At 44.3% G+C, this 20,683-nt stretch overlaps 1 protein-coding gene across 1 annotated transcript in view; it reads right to left on the reverse strand.

The window, feature by feature from the left end:
• Positions 1-20,683, reverse strand: part of LOC118771425 (la-related protein 4B-like) — a 28,575-nt gene that overhangs the window by 7,385 nt on the left and 507 nt on the right. Inside the window, exons 2-9 of the mRNA XM_036519415.1 lie at positions 14,737-14,870; positions 6,376-6,523; positions 5,876-6,049; positions 4,242-4,323; positions 2,645-2,781; positions 2,320-2,423; positions 905-1,015; positions 288-341 (exon numbers count right to left, since the gene is read on the reverse strand). Of these exons, the coding sequence (XP_036375308.1) occupies positions 288-341; positions 905-1,015; positions 2,320-2,423; positions 2,645-2,781; positions 4,242-4,323; positions 5,876-6,049; positions 6,376-6,523; positions 14,737-14,817 (891 nt within the window). The 5' untranslated portion in view covers positions 14,818-14,870. The remainder of the gene's footprint in view (positions 1-287; positions 342-904; positions 1,016-2,319; positions 2,424-2,644; positions 2,782-4,241; positions 4,324-5,875; positions 6,050-6,375; positions 6,524-14,736; positions 14,871-20,683) is intronic.

Consider the following 20,683-nt stretch of genomic DNA (forward strand, 5'->3'; position numbering starts at 1 on the left):
TGATCGGACCAGAATGCATCATTAGCGCTGGTACACCTTTTGTGCCTCATGTAACAATAGGACTTTCAGCAGTTGCTCAAATTATTGAAATACAACAACATATGAAATCTATTCATAGAATATATATGAAATATATTTTGTATTTTGTTTCCTGAAGTACAAAGCAAACATTGGTTAAAATGAATTAAGGCAAGTTAAAAAAAAAAAAAAACTACCAAAAGAAAAAAAAAAAAAAATTAAATATCAACCAAAAATTGAAACAAAATGTCATCTAGTCCAGCGTTTACCTTAATAGGCTTCCCTTGAAAGATCTTCACTTCTTCTCGAAGATAGCGATATGCCTGAAAGGAGAGGGCACAGAGGAGGCATTTAGAGACTGCACAGGCTCTCAGCTGCTCTGGGTTTGGTTCCCACAGGTGCGGGCGGCTGGCTCTTCTTCCTGTTCCTCTCCTCTTCCTCTCCATCGACCTCAGGTCTCACAACAGGACGCAGACGCCCTCCACCCAAGGCGGGGGCCCCAATACCCACTCTGGCAAGGACTGATAAACCACCAAAACACAAACAGCCCGAACAAGCAGGTGCTCTTCTCTGGCTCTCTTCTCGAGTTCCTCCCACACAGTTATTGTGAACAACAAAGAAAGACAATCTGAGGCTCATTAGCTTAAGATTCACACAGATATACTCAGATCTAAATGAAGTCTGTGTAATGAGGCTCAAACTGAGAGCAGCCTGGCAGAAGTCATCAACAATTACAACTAACCAAAGAGAAGCAATACAGAGAAATATGAGCAACAGCTCTGGCACCAGTTCACAATGCAGGGGTCACTGGTCTGCAAGGTTAAACAGGCATGCAGGTAACATAACAGTAAGGGGGAAAAAAAACGCAGGTGACTCATGACGTTACCTGTTGTGCATCAGCTTCTGACTGAAAGGTGATGAACCAGTTGTCATTGTAGGCAAACTCACAACTGATGAATTTGGGCAAGTTCTCTCCCTGAAAAAGAGCTTCCACTTCCTGTAAAAGACACAGAAAACAGTACTTTACCACACAATGAAAACAACAACCAGGGATGCTGCTAGCTTTTATTGTGTTATTTTCCCTTCTCTTGAAGTGATCAATTTTAACTGAGGCTGTTAGCTAAGCAATGAATCACAATTTGCATACTTTTAAGCATTAAAAACACTGCACAAACCATTAAGTACGTTTTTTTGTTTCAATACACTGGAGACTCTTGCTAATTCAAATGCAGATCATGCCAGTTTTCCTGACTTATGATACTGCAGATCACATAAACTCATAGTGCTATATATAAATCCTGAAGAAAGAGAAAGAATCTCTCAAGCAATTCCAGTCATTGACCCAGCAGAAAGCATACACTTTCATATCGATTTCTCCACAGTCAAGACACTGGGGACAAGGAATAAGTCTGTATCACCTAAAATCTCAAACTGCATGGCAAACACTTATTTTTAAAACAATTTATTCCTGATTCAGTCACTACAGACACGCTGTAATATCAGTGATGAAATGCATATTGCACCACATTTCACCTACCAAATATAAATATGCAGCAACAGTGTCATTATTTATGAAATACAAAAACCTTTTCCACAGTTAGCTTAAAGCTGTCATTCTGCCCGGCCTACATATTGGAAAAGTGTGGCAAGACACGGCAGAGACAGCTACAATATTGGGACAGAGAACAGGACATGTGCTACACAGTGCGTGTCAGCTGTGAAAGGGGACTGCTGCCCGTTAGGAGTGTTTACAGTGGAAGGCGTCAACGGCGGACTCGGTTAGCGCACCGCACAGCTGTTCTCCGCAGAGGCCGCGGATGTAATTCAGTCAAAGTGCAAGTGTGGGAATACAGCCGAGAGACAAACACGCATGTGATCAGAACACCCAGCCGGGGTCAGGACAGCGCGATCACGGGCCTCTTCAGACCTCGTCTCGGTTCCACCTCAGTCCCTGCCCCCTCCCCAACACCTGCTACTTGTAGTACTTGCTGTTTACTTCATCTGTAATATTGCGATGTGTTTTTGGATTCTGTGATCTAGTAATTGATGTATGGTAGTATACTTGCCTTCCCTTCTCTAGTCAGGTTGCACACGTTAACTTGAATAGGGCTTGAACAGTGTTATGCTCACACTGAATGGGCTGGGAGTGTTGTTAGCCTGGTCTGACGCTGTTGCTCATTGAACTCAAATGGATACATTTATGTTCTTTTGTGCTGGAAGTCGGTCTGGATAAGAGCATCTGCTGAATGTAATGGAATGTAATGGAACACAGCCGGAACACGTTTTCAGGGGCACACTTGCCTCCACGGGGGTGGACTCGGGGACTTCTCTGAGGATGACGATGCAGCGATTCTGGTTCGGTCGGACCTTCTCGCCTTTCTCGTCCACTTGGACCAAAGGCAAAGCTGAGGAAACCAACAAACAGCATCAATGACTGCTCTGTTCAATTTGAAAAAATTCAAAGCCATACAACGGATTAAAAAAAGGATCAAAAAGAATAGCAACAAGTTCCTCTTTCATCAAACAAAAAAAATGGTTCAACCTTCAAACCCCTTTAAGAAGTCATCATGCACAATCTGTCTATATTAAATCACTCATACAAATGTAAAAAAAGTAGTGTACTTACACCTTAAAACATCGACAATCAAATCCATATCAGTGCTGAGCTTCTTAACGTGGTCAAGATTTGCAACTGTCATAATTGGCACATACTGGTCGCTGTCCATCTGAGAGATCAGGTACCTGTCGCTGGCCAGATTCTCACTACAGAGAGAGGGAGAGAGACCAAACACAGTCACTCCCGACGATCCCTCCCAGAACCTCCCACGGCGAAATTCTCCAGAGCTTAAATAAAGCTTGCATTTAGAGCACACCTCCCCCACAAACAGGCACACTAGCTGCAAATGAGTATGCTACTGTTGTGTGGAAACACTGTTCATTTCTCCAGAGTCTGACTCCGCACGCAGAAAAGCCGACACGCTCACACGACAATCTGAGGGAATTCACAGTCAGTCACGGAAGAGAAAAACAATATATACATGTCCCTCCCTCAGAGCAGTGGTCCTTCCTACTTTCACTTCAAAATTAAAATGAAAAAAAGCAGCGTGTAAGAAATGCTGCGTATGGCCGACCTCGCGATGAGCAACAGCGGTTTTAACTCTGAGCAAACAAAAGTGCATCCCCTCATACTGGCTTATCTGAGTCACGCTAAAGACCACGGGCTTGTTGTTTCTTTGGAGTCTGCATTAAAATTCTGCTTTAAGTCACTTAAAGTCATGACTCATCGACAATCAAATACTTAGACAACATTTAGATTTCATCAAATGCATTTAAATGATCGTGGACATTTGCTTCTGCCCTGTCATCTCATTGGATGCATATATATATTAGTGTACCGTGGTTTTTGTAGCCTTCTGTGCCACTTTCTGTGGCACAAAAAGTGTATGTAGTCTCCTCAGTCTGTTTCTGCCTCTGTTTTTCATGTATTAATTCTGTTAGTTTTGTCCTGTCTAATATGTTCTGCCTTGTTGGACGCTGCTCCTATGGTTTCCCATCTGCTTTTGTTGCTTATGATTTGTGACATTTAATATGTTCTGGCTGTCCGTGTCCCATGTCATTTCATGTTTCATGCCTGTCATTTTTTTTTCCTCTTGTAATGCGTTTTCAATGCCTTTTAACTACCTACCCAGGGACTGCCGATGAACACTGGCTAATTCTATGACATCTACAGAAATGTTGGTTAATACACTGTCTCTGTCAAATAAACCCAATAAAATAATAATAATAACAATAATAAAAATGCATTTATAGTGCTTTGTGGATTAGCTGATCCAGTGTGCTAAGCTAACTTAATGATGCACCCAGATCATGCACACATCACGCACTCAGACAGCATCTGTGCAGCTGTTCAGATGAGGCCAATCACAGTTGTCACTGCAAACACTACTGAGCACCCACCCCTACATTCATACCTTACACAGTACGCACTCCACTTTCTGGCCTGCATAAAACAATCTTATGACATTCTCATCCAGTGAGTTTCTGTCCAGTGTTGGACAGCTAAGCTATGAGAGACTGGGCTGGCTGAGTTGACATTTACCAGGTGGACATGTAAACCACAAACACCTTGACTACACTGACGTACAGCTGAATCCAGGCTAGCGCACACATGACATTAGTGGTTGGGGAGGGGTAGGGCTTGGGGTGGGGGTGCAGTAACTTGCCGGGACAAGCAGAACTCCAGGGTCTTCTTCAGGTGCTCCCTCAGGTCTCCGAGCTGATCCTCCTGCTGTGGATCGCTCCCTCCTGACACAGAGGGAAGAACTGGGGTTTGCCTTCATACGCTTCAGTACTCATCTCGAGTGCAGCCTGAACACTCTACCTATGCTACAATGCCAGCGCGTACGTCACACAGGAAGTCAGGGCATACGTCACACAGGAAGCCAGCGGGAAGTCAGGGCATACGTCACACAGGAAGCCAGCGGGAAGTCAGGGCGTATGTCACACAGGAAGTCAGGGCGTACGTCACACAGGAAGCCAGGGCGTACGTCACACAGGAAGTCAGAGCGTACAGCGCGTACGTCACACAGGAAGTCAGCGGGTACGTCACACAGGAAGCCAGGGCGTACGTCACACAGGAAGTCAGCGGGAAGTCAGGGCGTACGTCACACAGGAAGTCAGCGCGTACGTCACACAGGAAGCCAGGGCGTACGTCACCCAGGAAGCCAGAGCGCACAGCGCGTACGTCACACAGGAAGTCAGCGCGTACGTCACACAGGAAGTCAGCGGGTACGTCACACAGGAAGTCAGCAGGAAGTCAGCGCGTACGTCATACAGGAAGTCAGCAGGAAGTCAGCAGGAAGTCAGCGCATACATCACACAGGAAGTCAGCGGGTACATCACAGGAAGTCAGCAGGAAGTCAGCGGGTACGTCACACAGGAAGTCAGCGGGTACATCACAGGAAGTCAGCAGGAAGTCAGCGGGTACGTCACACAGGAAGTCAGCGCGTACGTCACACAGGAAGTCAGCAGGAAGTCAGCGCGTACGTCACACAGGAAGTCAGCAGGAAGTCAGCGGGTACATCATAGGAAGTCAGCAGGAAGTCAGCGCGTACGTCACACAGGAAGTCAGGGCATACGTCGCACAGGAAGTCAGGGCATACGTCGCACAGGAAGTCAGGGCGTACGTCGCACAGGAAGTCAGGGCGTACGTCGCACAGGAAGTCAGAGTCACACAGGAAGCCAGGGCGTACGTCACACAGGAAGCCAGCGCGTACGTCACACAGGAAGCGTCACACAGGAAACCAGCGCGTACGTCACACAGGAAGCCAGCGCGTACGTCACACAGGAAGCGTCACACAGGAAACCAGCGCGTACGTCACACAGGAAGCCAGCGCGTACGTCACACAGGAAGCCAGCGCGTACGTCACACAGGAAGCCAGCGCGTACGTCACACAGGAAGTCAGTGTCACACAGAATGTCAGAGCGTACGTCACACAGGGAGCCAGCGCGTACGTCACACAGGGAGCCAGCGCGTACGTCACACAGACAGGCAGCGAGTATGTCACACAGGAAGTCAACAGCAGCAAACAAAGCCAGGAAAAGTACGAGTTCTTGCAAAAGTACGGGAAGCTAATACAGAATTTTAATTAAACTGCATCAGTGTTTACGTAGGAGTACGATATTCATATGCCTGCTGAAAGGGGAAATGGTAACTGAAGCACGAGGGAGGATTACTCAGTTACAGTAATTCCATGTGATCAACGCTCAGTAACACCAATAATAACCTGCTTCAGACCTCCAGTCAAGTAGCGTTTTCCACCTCCTATGAACCGCGCTGGATAAACAGCCCGCTCACCTGTCTGGTTTGAGTCCAGTCCGGACTCAAACTCGGTGAAGACGGAGTCCGGAGACTCCGGTGTGACGGCGGCCATTCCCGCTGGCTCTGCCCGCTCTACCGGAGGAGGCTCCTCTGAGGCGGGTAGCAGAGGCTCGTCCAGCTGCTCGTCTTTGTCTTCATTGGCTTCATACCCTGACGATATAAAACAGCTGAAAACACAGCAAAACGTACAAGACCTGCCATGGGCCAGGGAGGTCATGACCCCTGGCTCCTGAACACGGGAATATAGAGGATGAGAGAGGAAAAACACATTTTTGTGCCAGCATCAAATCCAAGCTACCGCAATTACTGGAAATGGGAATTACTCCACTGCGATAAGGAAAAAAAAAAGGGGAATTCACGTTTAAGTTTTGAATTGAGTTTGTTTCAAAAAGCAATTAGCAGAACATGTTAGTAAATGCTAATGTTGGCAGAAATGTCAATCATTTTCAGCGAAGCCCGTCAGGGTGGGTTTTTACCTTCTGGGCCAGGGTCAGCTGAGCTGCGATTGGCCGGCTTCCATGTCTGGGTGGTGTCCGTGTCAGCGGTCCCTGTGGCTTCCAGGCTCAGCATGTGACTGGCCCATACTTTAGCATTGGGGTTCAGATCAGAAACCTTGGAAGATTCCTGCAGCAAGACAAACAAACAAGAGATTTCAGCTCTCCGGCTTCTCGTCCTACAGGGGAAACATCTGAAAACCAAACGGCCCCAGCACCAATCCCAGGCTTTTCTCTGCAGCTTCGCCACGGGACAGGGTCTGTTGGGGACGATGCACACCGCCTTGTTTGAAATGCAAAAAGCAAAACAGGAAATGCAAAATTCACATTTGACGTTCTCCTCGCACAGTTTCTTGTATAATGACCTAGTCACCACTCTCTATAGAGGCACAGGAGAGTGTAACCTGATAAACCTTCCACAAGCATGCTCAGCCAGTGACAAGCCTAGGCAGGAGGACTGCACATGATCCAGTACATTATAAACCGAGAGTTAAGTACTGTATGATTTCCTCTTTACTTAAAACACTGACATGCGGGGAAAAAAAAAGACCCTGGGGTGTTTTAGATGGGTACAATACAAGACAACTTTCCAAAACGGGGCTGCTAGCACCTGAGTGTGGTACAACGCACTTCATTACACACGATGAAAAACAAACCACTCCAAAGGGGAGAGGAAAGCCACAGCTGCAGCGGTTTGCATTGGGACTCTATAAGAATAAAGCTATTCTGCCAGCTCACGGCTGATCTGCATTCAAATATGGGAAAGCGACAAAAACTCTCAATAGCAGGCATGAGATGATACATTCAGCTCATGGTGATGCGTTCCATGAAATGGAGGTCACCGTTCAAAATTAGCATGAAATGACATCACCCCCTGAGAAATAATGCTGATAGGAAGAGAAACATTGAATGATTGAACCAAGTTTTTTCCTACTCCCCTCCATTTAGTCAAATAGCAACCCCCTAGCCTACCATGCAGGGTTCACCAATCATTCATTCATTCATTCACTTTGCTGCTTGTGTAGCACAAAGCATCCACAATTCTCTCCCAACTCTGCTTGTTTTTTGCAGATCTTGTGCCTCTCCACACAACAGATTCATTTCTTTCACTTCCTGCTCAATGGTCCTCTTCTTTTACTGGGGGGGTGGGTCCATTTTAAAGCAACTTTGGGTATGTGGTCGGGTTGCAACCTCAGAACATGACCAAGCCAGCGTAGGCGGTGGCGTTTGATCTCGTAAATCACACTAAGGCATTCTGTCTTTCCATAGAGCTCTTTGTTAGAGATTCTGTTAGGCCAATAGGTCCTGCAGATCTTCCCAAGGCCTGCTACTGCGAAAAGCCTTGATCTTACTCATATCACACTTGGCCGCTCGCCAGCACTCAGAACCATACAGGAGAACTGGCTTTACTAAAGGTTTGTACAGCCGGATCTTGGTTCTTACACTGTACTGGTTCAATTTTCTGGTGCCACATAGCTGTGCGAATGTAGAACACGCTTTTCCAAGTCTTTTGTTTTGCAAAATTTTGAAATGTGGTTGCCTGGCTGGGCAAGCAGTCATCAGTTTTTGGTTGCCTGAAAGGACAACATGGTTGCCATAATTAAACATTATGTTTTAACATGCTGAAGCACCACCAACCCCCTGCAACAGCAAAGTGCTGATGAAAATGCTCACCTGAATTTGTTTCAGCAGGATGGTCAAATTCAACTGTCATATTTTTTTTTTTTTTTTTTTACTGCAGTAAGTGGACCTGAATATTGGGTTCTTCTTGCCTTTGGGCTAATAACACTTCAAAAGCTGTAAAAAATAACATCCAATTCAAATTTTATGTTAGTCCTTTTTTATCATAGCACTGGTAATTAGCTATGGACAGAACGAGTAAACCAAATCCTGTCTGATTTAACCACCTGGGCCCTGTGAGTCATCTGCCATCACATGACAGCTGTCACATGACAGCTATTAAACCAAACCCGGGAAGCTGAGCTTGGTAACTTAAGGAGACAGGGTGTCAGAACTACGCTCTCTGCCCTGCAGAGATCTGACCATTCCAATTTTACACGCCCGTGAAGCGATTCTGCATCTCTACCACAATGCACTGTAATGCTATACAATCCCATCTGTCTGTCTGTCTTTAAGGTGCTAAAATCAGAGGCATGAGCATTTGGAAGCCCGGAGGATTAAAAACACTCGTTTATTACCTGAAATATGTTAATACATACAAAAATGATACATAAAATATTGATTTTTCTATAACTATCCCTGTAAACATGCCCTCTTAACCCAGTGCATCATGGGACACTGCTTTAACATCTTTCAGTTGAGCCATTATTGGACGTTATAACACTCAATTCAAACCAATCAAAATCTGTTATCTGTCCAAGCCATGGTATAGTACGCTACAACAGGAAGTCCTACTGAACCACTGACAGTTTTAACAGGCTGTCTAGTGGTCTGAAATGTGTTGCCTGTTGGTTTGAAATGTATTGCGATAGCCCCAGGGAGCGAACGTGGTCAAGCCTGGGAAGACCCCTGCAGATAAAGCAATGTATGGAAATAGCAAGAAACTGCCCCGACTGCAGTCACGAACATTTGCAATGCAAAGCTGACATAGCACAAAACCATGAGTTCAGGACACCACCACATGTTATTGAAAAGGGGAGTCAAACCATGGGACCCAGCAACAGAGAGAGGATACAAATGAACATTAGGCCGGCTGACTCTGCTCTCCCAGCCAATCAGCAACGAGGCCCAGGTCATTACCAGGAAGCCAGTGACACAAGTCTCTGAAGCAAATGCCAAGGACATGCTGTCACTCCCGTTTTACTGAAGGCTACAGTTTTCAAGACCTTACGCAATTTGCCCTCCTCCAGTCCAAAAACAGTTAGACTGTTTTTGAGATCGGCAGTGAACAGGTTTCTTACCACGAATGTGTTTTAAACAGACTTACCCACCTCTACTTGACGCAATACATCTGTCAATATAGGCTCCGAATTTCACTGAATTTCTCTGAATTTTTATGCCCAGAGAAGGCACTTACTTTCAGCAGAAACTCAGGTGACATCATAATCATGGAGGAATAGGTTACAAAATCCACCATTTTCTCTCTGCTATGCGATTACCATGGCTGGGGCGAACCAGGGACGTGTTCTCGAGCCGGTAACTCGATTCTACCAACTGCAGTTTCATGACTTCACTTTATAAATCCACTGAGACCACGTTATGTCATGAAAACAGGTTCTGTGAAAATACACCGCCCATCCTTTCATCCGCATTTGCGGGAGTTAGGCCTACAGGCAACATTTAGAGTTCAAACAGCTGCCATAGGGATTTTAGCACACACTCTACATTTACTCTGCCCTGGTTCATTTCACCAATCCAAAAAACCTACCACTGCTATTGAATATAATTACATGCCTCATTTAAAGCTAATGGAATTCAAATGTATTTAAATATGTTGAATGTTGAAGGTAAATGTATTGAATGAAACACACTAATACAGTAATCATACAGTTACGTTGAGTAAAAGACTATTTAATTTCAAAGATGAACAGCAGGTCTTTTCGTCTAATCTCAATGTTTAACCGCAAAAGCAACCAAAAACGTTTGCTTCACAGAAGTGGAGTGCTGCAAGTTCTCCAAACGCACATCCACAGGGGCTGATCAACCCTCTTGCTTTTGCAGAAGTGATTTAAGTGGCTTGGAGTTACACAGCTCATGCTGGCCAGGGTCTAGGGTACAAAACCATGAGGTGGACAGCTGATTTCCTCACTCACAGCAAACTGCACGACAGCTTCACACACGAGAAGATGAAACAAGTTTCTGTTTAGGTTCCTACTGTCTTTTCAACACATTACCTGCATTACAATCAATATAATCAACTTCAATCTCTCTGGAAGCTTCCACTCTGTGATTGCGAATGTGATTTCATTAATAAGTCATTCTGCTACATCACAATTACATTTTTTATATACTGAAGACACACAGAGAGACAGAGAGAGACACAGGCAGATACAGGGACACACAGAAACCTGTAGTAGACTGAAACCCCACCTTGGTTCCCCTACCCAAGCACATAACTCACCTTCCCTTATTGGTGCAGTTTTACAGAAGGGAATGCTCTATGGCACTTACTTGTGTATCTATTGGCGCATATTATATTATTTTATATATTATATATGTTATACATATATACACTGGCTATCGCAGCACAGTGTAAGGAGCTGATGCATGCACGGATGTGGTCAGTATGTCCTGTATGCCCCATCTTTCATTCAGTTTTATTACATGCACTCTTTCTATGGAACCTGCCCGGGATAAGACCACCAGCCAAATGGCATAATGTTTTGAAATGTGAAGTGCAAACAGAGCAGCGTGTACCTACAGCAGAGCATCTACCTACAGAGTCAAATGCTGCATGTTAAGTCACGCCCACTGTAACCAGGGAATTAAGCATCCAATAATTCAGTCACGCTAAAATGCAATGCCCCGCCACGCACATCTGACCTTGCCGCTATAGAAACACCCTGACATCACTGACAGATGCTTCAGATTGTTTAAGGCCTATTTCACCTTTCCAATCCAAGCGCTCCGTCATAGCCAAGAGGTAAAACCACCTTCTGTTTTTTTTTTTTTTTTTTTCCCGTTCCCCCACACCGCTTCACCGTTTCTATTTGGAGGCAGTGATTCATTACCTGTTTGGAAACCCGTCTGCCTGCCCTAATAAGCCGGCGGAGCCACGTCGTTACCGCTCTCCCCGGCTCTGACGGGCGCTTCTGCGGAGGGTGACTCACGCCCCTCGCAGACGTCACCTGAACGATCCGGCCGGCTCAGATTTCAAGGCCGATCGCCTCCGGATGATGGCCAGAGAACTTCAGTCAAATGATTCCGGCTGGCACCGCGCTGCACGGGGCGGCATTCAAATGAACTCAGGAATTTTCTTGGAAGCCTGGGGTGGAAGTCAACAGGTAGCCAATTCAGCTAATGTCCAATTGCATAAAAGTGTGTGTAGAAGAAGGCTTTCAGAGTGTTTCTGCCCCTTGTTTCTGGCTACAGACAAACCCCTGCCTGCCTCTCACTTTTCTGTAGCAATGAGACCGTGCGAATAATCCCACCGATCCAATTTTAGACACAAAGAACTTCAATAGTCAACAAATCTGCTCCGGAGCTACACTATGGCAGAGGGTGAGCTTGTACCGGAGCTACACTAAGACAGAAGTCAGAGAGCAGAGAGAGGTTAGCACTGCTACGCTATGGCAGTAGGTAGGTTAGCACAGGTATGCTAAGGCAGTAGGTAGGTTAGCACTGCTATGCTATGGCAGTGGGTAGGTTAGCACAGCTATGCTAAGGCAGACAGCAGATTAACACTGGTGTTATGCTAAGGCAGTGAGTAGGTTAGCCTTGCTATGCTATGGTAGTGAATAGGTGGGCAGCAGCCCTGAAAGAACCCCAGCTTCCCCCTCACAGGTGTCACACACTGCGCTTACAGCACCTTTTACCCCAGCGTTGCAGTGGAAAGCCCTTGCCTGCACGCTCGACGGCATTCCTCACATGTCTCTGTAAACCAGCTGGTACGCATGCATGGCACGGTCGCTGTTTAAGAGGATTGGGAGCGGGCCGCGCTGCGCCGCCTGATCTTCCTGCAAATACCTGACCGTTTTTTTCCATTAAATCAGGGCGTGAGTCAGCATGGACCTCTCTGTGACACCTGGGCTGTGACGGACTCCCAGGGTTTGCCATCTGTCAGTGCACACTGCTGGCCAGCACCGCTCAGGCTGGAGAGATCTGCTGGCCGACGCCTACCGCCTGCCACGCCTGAAGATTACTGCACGGCTTTCCGTGGCACCTCTGAGGAATCTGTGCTCGTAGGTGCCGCCCATTATTGTTTTGTCGTCAAAGAAAACTCACAGCATATTTTGAGACGGTTTTTCCTGTACATTCCTCGCACGGTGTAAAATGCAACTGTGCAAGCGAAAGTACAACTTGATGGAGAGATGGGGTTAACTGGGTCCAGATCTCACTAGCGTTAATATAAAACCTTGCCATAAATATGAGGTTACAGGGGGAATATCTTCTTCAAGAAGTACTCCTGTGTTGCTCATCTGCATATGTGCTAGGCTGTAGAAGCCACATTAAACACCCTTTAAAGGCAGCCCTCTGTTCACTTGCAATGACACAGACTGGTATAAACTGTTTCCGTTGTGTTATTTGAATACAAAAACAGACACACAGAACTTCTACTAGCTACATCTCAAACTCATGCTGGTGTAAACTTGAAATGTCTTCAGGCAGGGGAATATGATCAGTGAGGAAAACAGGGACTTCCACTAACATTTGGAGAGGAAGAAGAACTTACCCCCCCTTCTCGTCTCAGATGAAACTTTGGCCTCTTTAGTGTCGACTTTCCAGAGAGGATTTCCGTTCCGTTCCCAACAACAAGTTTGTTCAACTAGACAGTATTCTGCAGGATTTGGCCAAACCCCACACCGACTAAGCCACAAATATGCTTTGTTTACGACTAAATTTAACACTCGTGCGTGGGATGCCCGTAACGAATTATGTCTGGGCACTCCAGAATTTATAGTTTCCTCTGAAAGAGTATGACAACAGGATCAAAGCACTTCTCACTAGAACAACAGAGGTTTAACAGAAGCAGAACAAAGCCAAACCATCATTATATATAGATACACATCATTCATACAGGCTTCCTCCTTAGTAGGCCTTTATATTAGAACAAACCTGAGTCTACAGTTGATCCTTCTCCACACTAATATCTCCATTTTAACACAAGGGAATCCATTAGCCCAGACACTGTTCATTAACTTGACTTGAGCAACATCAGGACATGATGTCCTTTCAGAACACGCGTCCGAAGAGGGTGTGGCTGTCTGCTTCACCGTCATGTACAGACTGCACTCAGTGGCGCAAACAATATCCTACGCTGAAATGAAATCATCAGTGGACAAAAGATAAACACGGGCCCAGAATATGTACTTGGCCAGCTCAGTGAAACAATTATGCAGGTTTTTATTAAAGCACGAACGGTGACATCGTATCTTTTAATTGCATGTGTGGTAGACTGAATTCTTATTTTGTATTAATGAGCAATTAGCAAGAAATGTGCTCCTGTTAAACTTACAGCGACACTTCATTTTGGAGAAACATGAAAATTTGCCTTCAACACATAACCAAACAAGATACAGAAGTGCCAAAAACATTTTTAAAAAGCAGACTGGTGCCTTTAATGTTTGCCTTCACTGGGGTTCTTTAGAATAGGGAGAGCAGAGAGAAAGGCAACCAAATGAAACAGCTGAACCCAGGGAACATTTTCACCTTTTCCTCTGTAATTCAAGCTTTTTGAATTTGTTACTACCAAAGAGTCTAATACAAAAATCAGGTTACAGAGAACTGGGTCACTTGTCACATTTTAGAGGAGTGATATATTGAAGATAACACATTCCTTAATCATGAAATCAGATACGTGTGTGATGTACTTACTTCAGACATGTTACATACTTTTTACTGAACACGTCAGGCACAAGATGGGAATTCCAACACAAACAAAAAGTAATTTATGCATATACACGCACATATTTATGCATATACATGCACATATCGATATGCATGTCTATATCTAAATATAGACATCATATATAGATGACAGAGACATAGATATATATTTATTTTTTCAACAACATAACTTGAAATAATCCAGTTTTAGGCCAATGAATGAGTGAATATTTAAAAGCAGCACTCTTTTCTTTGCAATTAAATTGATGGATAGGAATAAAGGCCTACTTCAACAGCGTCTTCATGAATGAAAACTTTAGTAGCACTGCCTGTTGTGGTCTGCACTGGGAAGATGCCACCCCAACCTCCCAACCTCAGCAGAAAAAAAAAAAAAAAGCCAGTCTCTTCTACCACTTTGGGCTCCGAGTCCAATGTGAGCTGAGGACACAGCTACGTTCTACACTGGAGAAGAGCACCTTTCCAAAGCAGCATTTTTGACAATGGCGCACTTGTGAAAAATACTCATATCCACCCCTAAACACAACCACATTGTTTCTATATAACCTGTAGCCTTCACCTCGTATCTTACAAAACACCTGCCTCTCTGGTCACCTGGGGAACACAGCATCAAACCAAACAAACAAGCAGACACCCTATGGCTCCATGGAGTTGCTCTAAAGAGGCTGGGAACAGGCCTTCACATTTTACCATCAATCAAGTTTACATTACTGTGTTGAAAGCGTGACTGATAGGCTGCACAGTGCACAATAGCGAAAGTGAAAGAATGTCGTCTTTTGGCAGAGCGATTATTAGGGGCGGTAAGGAGAGTTCACCTACCAGAGAGGAGCTGTCTTTAGCTTCTTGTACCTGCTGCACCTGTGGTTCAGCTACAACTTTTGTATCCTGGTCTGAAGTCATGAGCCGTCCAATTCTTGGCTCCTCAGGGAGAAGTCCTTTTGTCACCAAGTAGGCTATGCATGAAAAATGAAAACAACAATAAGGAACATACCATAAGATGGCACAAAAAAAAAATCAACCTGTTCTAGTGTTTTATGAGAGAAATCTTGAGGTTTTGAGAGTTTTGCTGGCTGATAACACTCCCTGAAAGCAACTGGATTATGGATTAGGCTTTCACCCGTTCTATGCCATGTGTGGAAAATCACTACTAAGATTTGACACAATCCAATAAAATCCAATTCATGTAAATATTGCTGGAACTTGACTAGATCCGTATTAATTACTCTGATCCAGGGTAATTCCGACTTTCTCCCTAAATCTGCCCTATTATTACAGGGCATGAAATATAATCCGCCCCGCACATTTTCTCTCTCTAAAATACAGAACACCATTGGAAAGATCCCTTTTCTGTCCTGTAGCTCTCGTTTGTAAAGTGATAATCCCCAAACAATCAAATGCCTGTCTCTAATATGAGGCCTTGTTGTGTTTGCATACAAAGCAGAAAAAGAATGGCATGGCTGTTAAGCTTATGACCTTTGATCTAAATATTCATTCCCACAGACACTATGAGCCAAACAACCTATTTTTATGTGCTGTGGAAGCTCCAAAACAGTCAGCGATTACATGACCAGTTATTCTGCTCTGCATGTAAATATTTTGATACCATTACGCAGTTTTTCTTTTTAATGACTCATGGTCAACCTCGGGATTTGTCATTTTGATAGGAATGTCATGGCATGCAAATGAGTACCATCACAATGACACAATTCATCAAACATGATTTTACAAATACTTCTTAGATGAGCAGTTTTGCACTGAATAAAAAGAGTACGGGTGCTGCTGACTTAAGTCTTACACCTGTTCCTGTCTGTACATCTGAGACATATGGCTTTGTCTAAAAATAAACAGGTTATTCATAATGTTTAGATTAGGATGTGAACAATTTCCTCCCGAAAATACCACTTCAGAGCTGCAGATAGAAGAAATAATTCATTCTGGAGAACAGGAAGAGCAATACCAGATAAGGAACTAGATGCAGTGCAAGGCCTTGGAACATTCAAGTAAGTGGATATTAACTTGCATGGAAAATACAAAATAGCAACTAAGAATGGAAATATCACAAAAGTATCTAATTAATGTAACTCGGTGACATGGATATTGTAAGACAGGTAAGGTCATGTGTGCTAGCACCGAAGTGGCGAAAAACAAATGGCAATTTGTTGCGTAAACCAGCTGTAAGAACGCCTTCCGGAAAGCTATGGGTATTAGTCGGTAAACTGTAAATGCACACATAACTTTCTCAAAGGAGGGGATCTTGACCTTAAGAAGATCTGGAAATGGGCAGGACTCAGCAGTTGCAAATCCTGTTTAATTTCAAGCGTAAACAGCCAACCAAGCACTTTGGTCCTTGACCGGGTCCCAGTCACGGTCGCCACGGCGATGGTCAGTCTGCAGGGCGAGATGCACTGGCTGCAGAGCGTCTGAATGGCACTTAACAGGCACGCATTCCTGGCAGCGAATGTGACACGGGCCGGCCACAACGGGAAAGCCTCGGTGTCAGTGCTTGCGGCTCGTCTCCAGCTCCGGACAGCTGAATCCGAGCCGGCCTTTTAAGGCACCACTGGCTGGCCTTGCCACGCTCCCTGCCTGCACTCCTGCTCTAAGGGTCTAACAGGGAACCCCAAGTCTCTTCGCCCTCCGGCACGGAGAAGCAACCAGCCCATCGCACCGGCCACACCCGCAGCAACAGGCCGGCCCTCAGGGAGGCCCTGCAGGAAAGGTCACTGGCTCCGAGGCAGCGGCAGGCTCACACCCCCTCCAGGTTCAGCCTCCGCAGTGTAAATCAAAGCGGCTGCAGCAGGGGCGACGGCTGTGCCAGGAAGACTGGCAGCGCGCCTGGGCAACCCCCAACGGGCAGGGCCCTGCCCTCACTCTCCAGATCAATGAGCGGAGTCAGTGCACCCGATCTACAACAACACGAGCAGCAACTGCAGGTCTGGTGCCAACCTCCTCAACGTCCAGGTGTTCAGCCCAAAAGGGTGACCATGCCTCCCAAACCTGGAGAATAACCTCCAGTTCTACTGCATTTATTGTCAGGTACTGAATAATGGCTGCCGATTTCACCACATTCTGGACCAACACATGCTCAACCACTCTGGCCATTCAAGATTTCAAGTATTACGACTTGACTAGTACTGTAATTTAAATTTACTTGGCATTATTAATAGGCCAACTGATATTGCATTACAGGTTTACGTGCCTGTAACCGAGCAAGGAACTATATCTCACTGGTTATTCTTGTACTGTGCTAATATTTCTGGCAGAACTGCTGTCATGAATGATTTCCCTCTCACACACTTGGAATGGGGTTTAAAGTCAATATAACAAATACAGTTATTGACTGAACAGACTTTCATACAATGATCTGGAGGAGTGTGCATCTTTTTTGCTTAGTTTATTTGAAAGTGCATGCAAACCAAAAGCAGAATTTTCCCAATAAGCGGGCCTCAAACTTTCATGGTAGTCACAGACTAATTCATAGGAACAATAACTGATCAAACAAAAACAATCTATGACCATATGGGAACCCTTATTTTTAAAAACCTCCCTGAATCAGCTGCAAAAGTAAATATATAAAAGGGCACAGATCTATATTCTACCTTTATGCACCTTAAACAGATCCTTGCTGTAAGCCATACGGTAGCTGGCTTCCAAGGTCTCCAGCAATATGGTCTCAGGTCTAACCTGAATAGGAAGCAAGCAGGGCTAGTTAAGGTAAAGAGAAAGATATCTTATCTAAAAGAGGTTATGTAAATCACTCCTCATAAAAAGGTTCTCCCTGCTCAGATAAGTTCATATGAAAAAGCCCCTTGTGTGACACAAACGCATGACAGCTAACTAACTAATATAGTGACATTCAAATTACCCTTGTGCAAAACAGCACCAAACAGTTCTCATTTTTTTAAAACCCTGAAAAGTAAGGCCTTTGGCTGCTAGGCTTGTCATCGTTGGCCTGGCAACCGATGACGTTATTGGCTGTCCCCTGTTGCCATTGTTGTATAAATTCAGTCCTTCTCATCTTTCCAATTTTACTTCATTCACATATGTGAGGATCAATTCAGAGTAATGAGGATTTAAGTGTTAAGTCAATACGATGGCAAAACATTACTGAATACAAAAAAACTCATTAGCAACTGAAATAAGAAACTTAATGTACAAGCATAATCATCTTTTAAAAGTTCATTAAATGATTACCCTTGCCTTTTCACTCCTCCTCCCCAAATGCATGATCTAGTTACCTTAAATGCTTAAAGGGTATGGAATTTAGCAGTTGATTTTTCCAGTTTCAGAGAATGTGGTGACAAGAATGTGCTTTGTGTTGTGTGATGTTTTATTAAATTGCACAGAACATTGCTGCTACCTGTAAAATAGCTGCCAGTGAATACAGAACTGTTTTCATTTTTATTGTGAGGATATATCTCAATAGCATAAGCAAATAAAACAAACTCATTTGGTCTACACATCTCAGTCTAGCCTGACCAATACAATTAGCAGCAACAGGTAGTATGTGTGAACCCATAATGCTGGGAGCTCTCTAACAAAATGCCATATCCTGAAATGAATCATGTTAAGGACAAGATTTTAGCACACCCATGACAAGAGTATCAGTCCTGCAATCTGCATGCACTCTCATTCATGTAAAACAAACATGTATTGTTCAAGCAGAGTGGTGTCTATTCTTTCTAAAGCACTGGAGGGTAGGCCTCACATAAATCATATGAGCTGACAAATGACATGTCCTACATACAAGTGCAGTTAGTACATGAATCAGTCTAAACCTGAAAATTTTAAAATCCACTTTTAGCCAATTTGCATGCATCTGTGACTTCTAAAAATACCCTACATTGTCTTGCTTAAAGCTAATTTCCCACAAAGGCACAAACCAGACTAATTTTGGTGGGATTCTGTATAAATTACTTGAAATAAAGATGATTAAATTAGTAGTCAAACAAAAGATTAAGATGAGTGCACCATCTGAGAACTGTCCACTCCTTAAGATTCATCTTCTACAAAGACATTCACAACAGCATTTCTCTGCTTGGTTTAAGGTCTGTTCCAGATATTGCGCATGAATTCATGCAAAAAACATCACACTTCGTTGTTGTTGTAACCAACTGTCTAAATATTGCATGTTCCTGCACCCAAATAAGCACAGCAACGTTGTTCAGGCCAAAGCGGGACCCCATGTACGTTCAAAGTTTCCAGCAGCCGGAGACGCAGTGCAGACCTCTTAGTAGCTGACACAGCTGTGTCGCTTGCGGACATGCTGGACCAGGGAGCGTGGAGGCTAGACTCGCAATGTGTACGGCACAGTTTGTGACTATAAATATCATTTTGAAATGCTCTCTGGGTGCATTACAAAACGTTAAACCGGTGAGATACAGCAGGGGTCTCGCCATCTAGCTAGCCCACATCCATAACCACTGATCAAGCTAACGTTAGTGCTTCTCTACAGCTACCTTAAAGTACTTATCGAGCAAACGGTGGGCTTTCCACAAATACGACTAACGTCAGTTACCCAACGACACCTGTCAAGCAAAAAAAAGGCTTAGCTTGGGCTATTGTCACTTTTAAGTTATTAAGTTAGCGAAAAACCAGCATTCGACGTCAAAAACTAAAGTAACGTTAGCTATCTAGCAGGTCTGTCTCCTAAACTAAAGTAACGTTTACAGGAAATGAAAACCGACATCATCGTAAGCTAGCTAACACACTAACTTAGCCAACACTAACAGTAAGCAAGCTAACACTGATTAACTTAGGAAGCTAGCTAACGTCATCTAGCTATCGATAACGTTTTACTCGCTGACATCGTTTCTATTCGCTCTTACTTGGCCAAACAGATAGGTTTGTAAAGTTTAATAAAGCAAAAAACTGACGTTATCCAGAAGGCTGGGTACTTGCAGAAAATACATTATGTACACACGAACGTAGCAAGCTCGCTAAGCAAGCGCGGCAAGTCGAGCTACATATCAGCGAGCCAGCTAGTAAAAATTAGCTAACGATACGTACAATATTAGAAACTAGTTAGCTATAACCACCTAACTAATTGGAGAGCTCTACTAGCTAACATTACCAGTATCTTGTGAAAATGGCCTCCGTAGTAAGAGACCCAGGCCCCTTTCCATTCTAGCCAAGCTGTTAGCTTAGCTGGTTGGCTAAAAAGCAGCTCAATCAACCAGGCCACGCTTTTAAGCTTAGCTAGCAACCATAACAAAATAAGACAGCTAAATACTACCCCAGCTACGCGGCTTTCGCTGTGTTTTACCCAAATTATCACGGCCACTCCTTTAAATAACCTTTATTAGACTTTCCCCAAGAAGGTTTACATTATGTAGGTGACAATAATCAAGAAATACATTCAATACAGATTCAATACATATTAGTATTCTCACTGCCTGGCCTTTCTGTGCGAGTCTAGCTACCGCTGGCTACTCACCTGACGTTAACTTTGCTGACTAACAAACTAGCCAATTCCTCTAAAAGGCAGGGAAAGCCAGAAATGGGGAGGGTGTTTAATTTTTCTGATAAACTTAAATTTAAATTACAGAAAATCTGCCCTGACAACTAGCTAACGTTAACCAACAGGCTTCATTTCTCAACCGACCATTTTATCCAGCCACCGTAAGCTAGCGTTACGTATTAATCAACAGCGTGATTATAGTACTAACAATACACATTAGCTGTCAAAGTACACATAACTCTGCATGCTAATATTCATGTGTAGCCGAGTTACACAGTGCGTAAATATGGATGTTTGGCTAGCAGG

This window comes from Megalops cyprinoides, chromosome 24 (genome assembly GCF_013368585.1).
Source record: "Megalops cyprinoides isolate fMegCyp1 chromosome 24, fMegCyp1.pri, whole genome shotgun sequence".
In the NCBI taxonomy this organism is placed as follows: Eukaryota; Metazoa; Chordata; class Actinopteri; order Elopiformes; family Megalopidae; genus Megalops; species Megalops cyprinoides.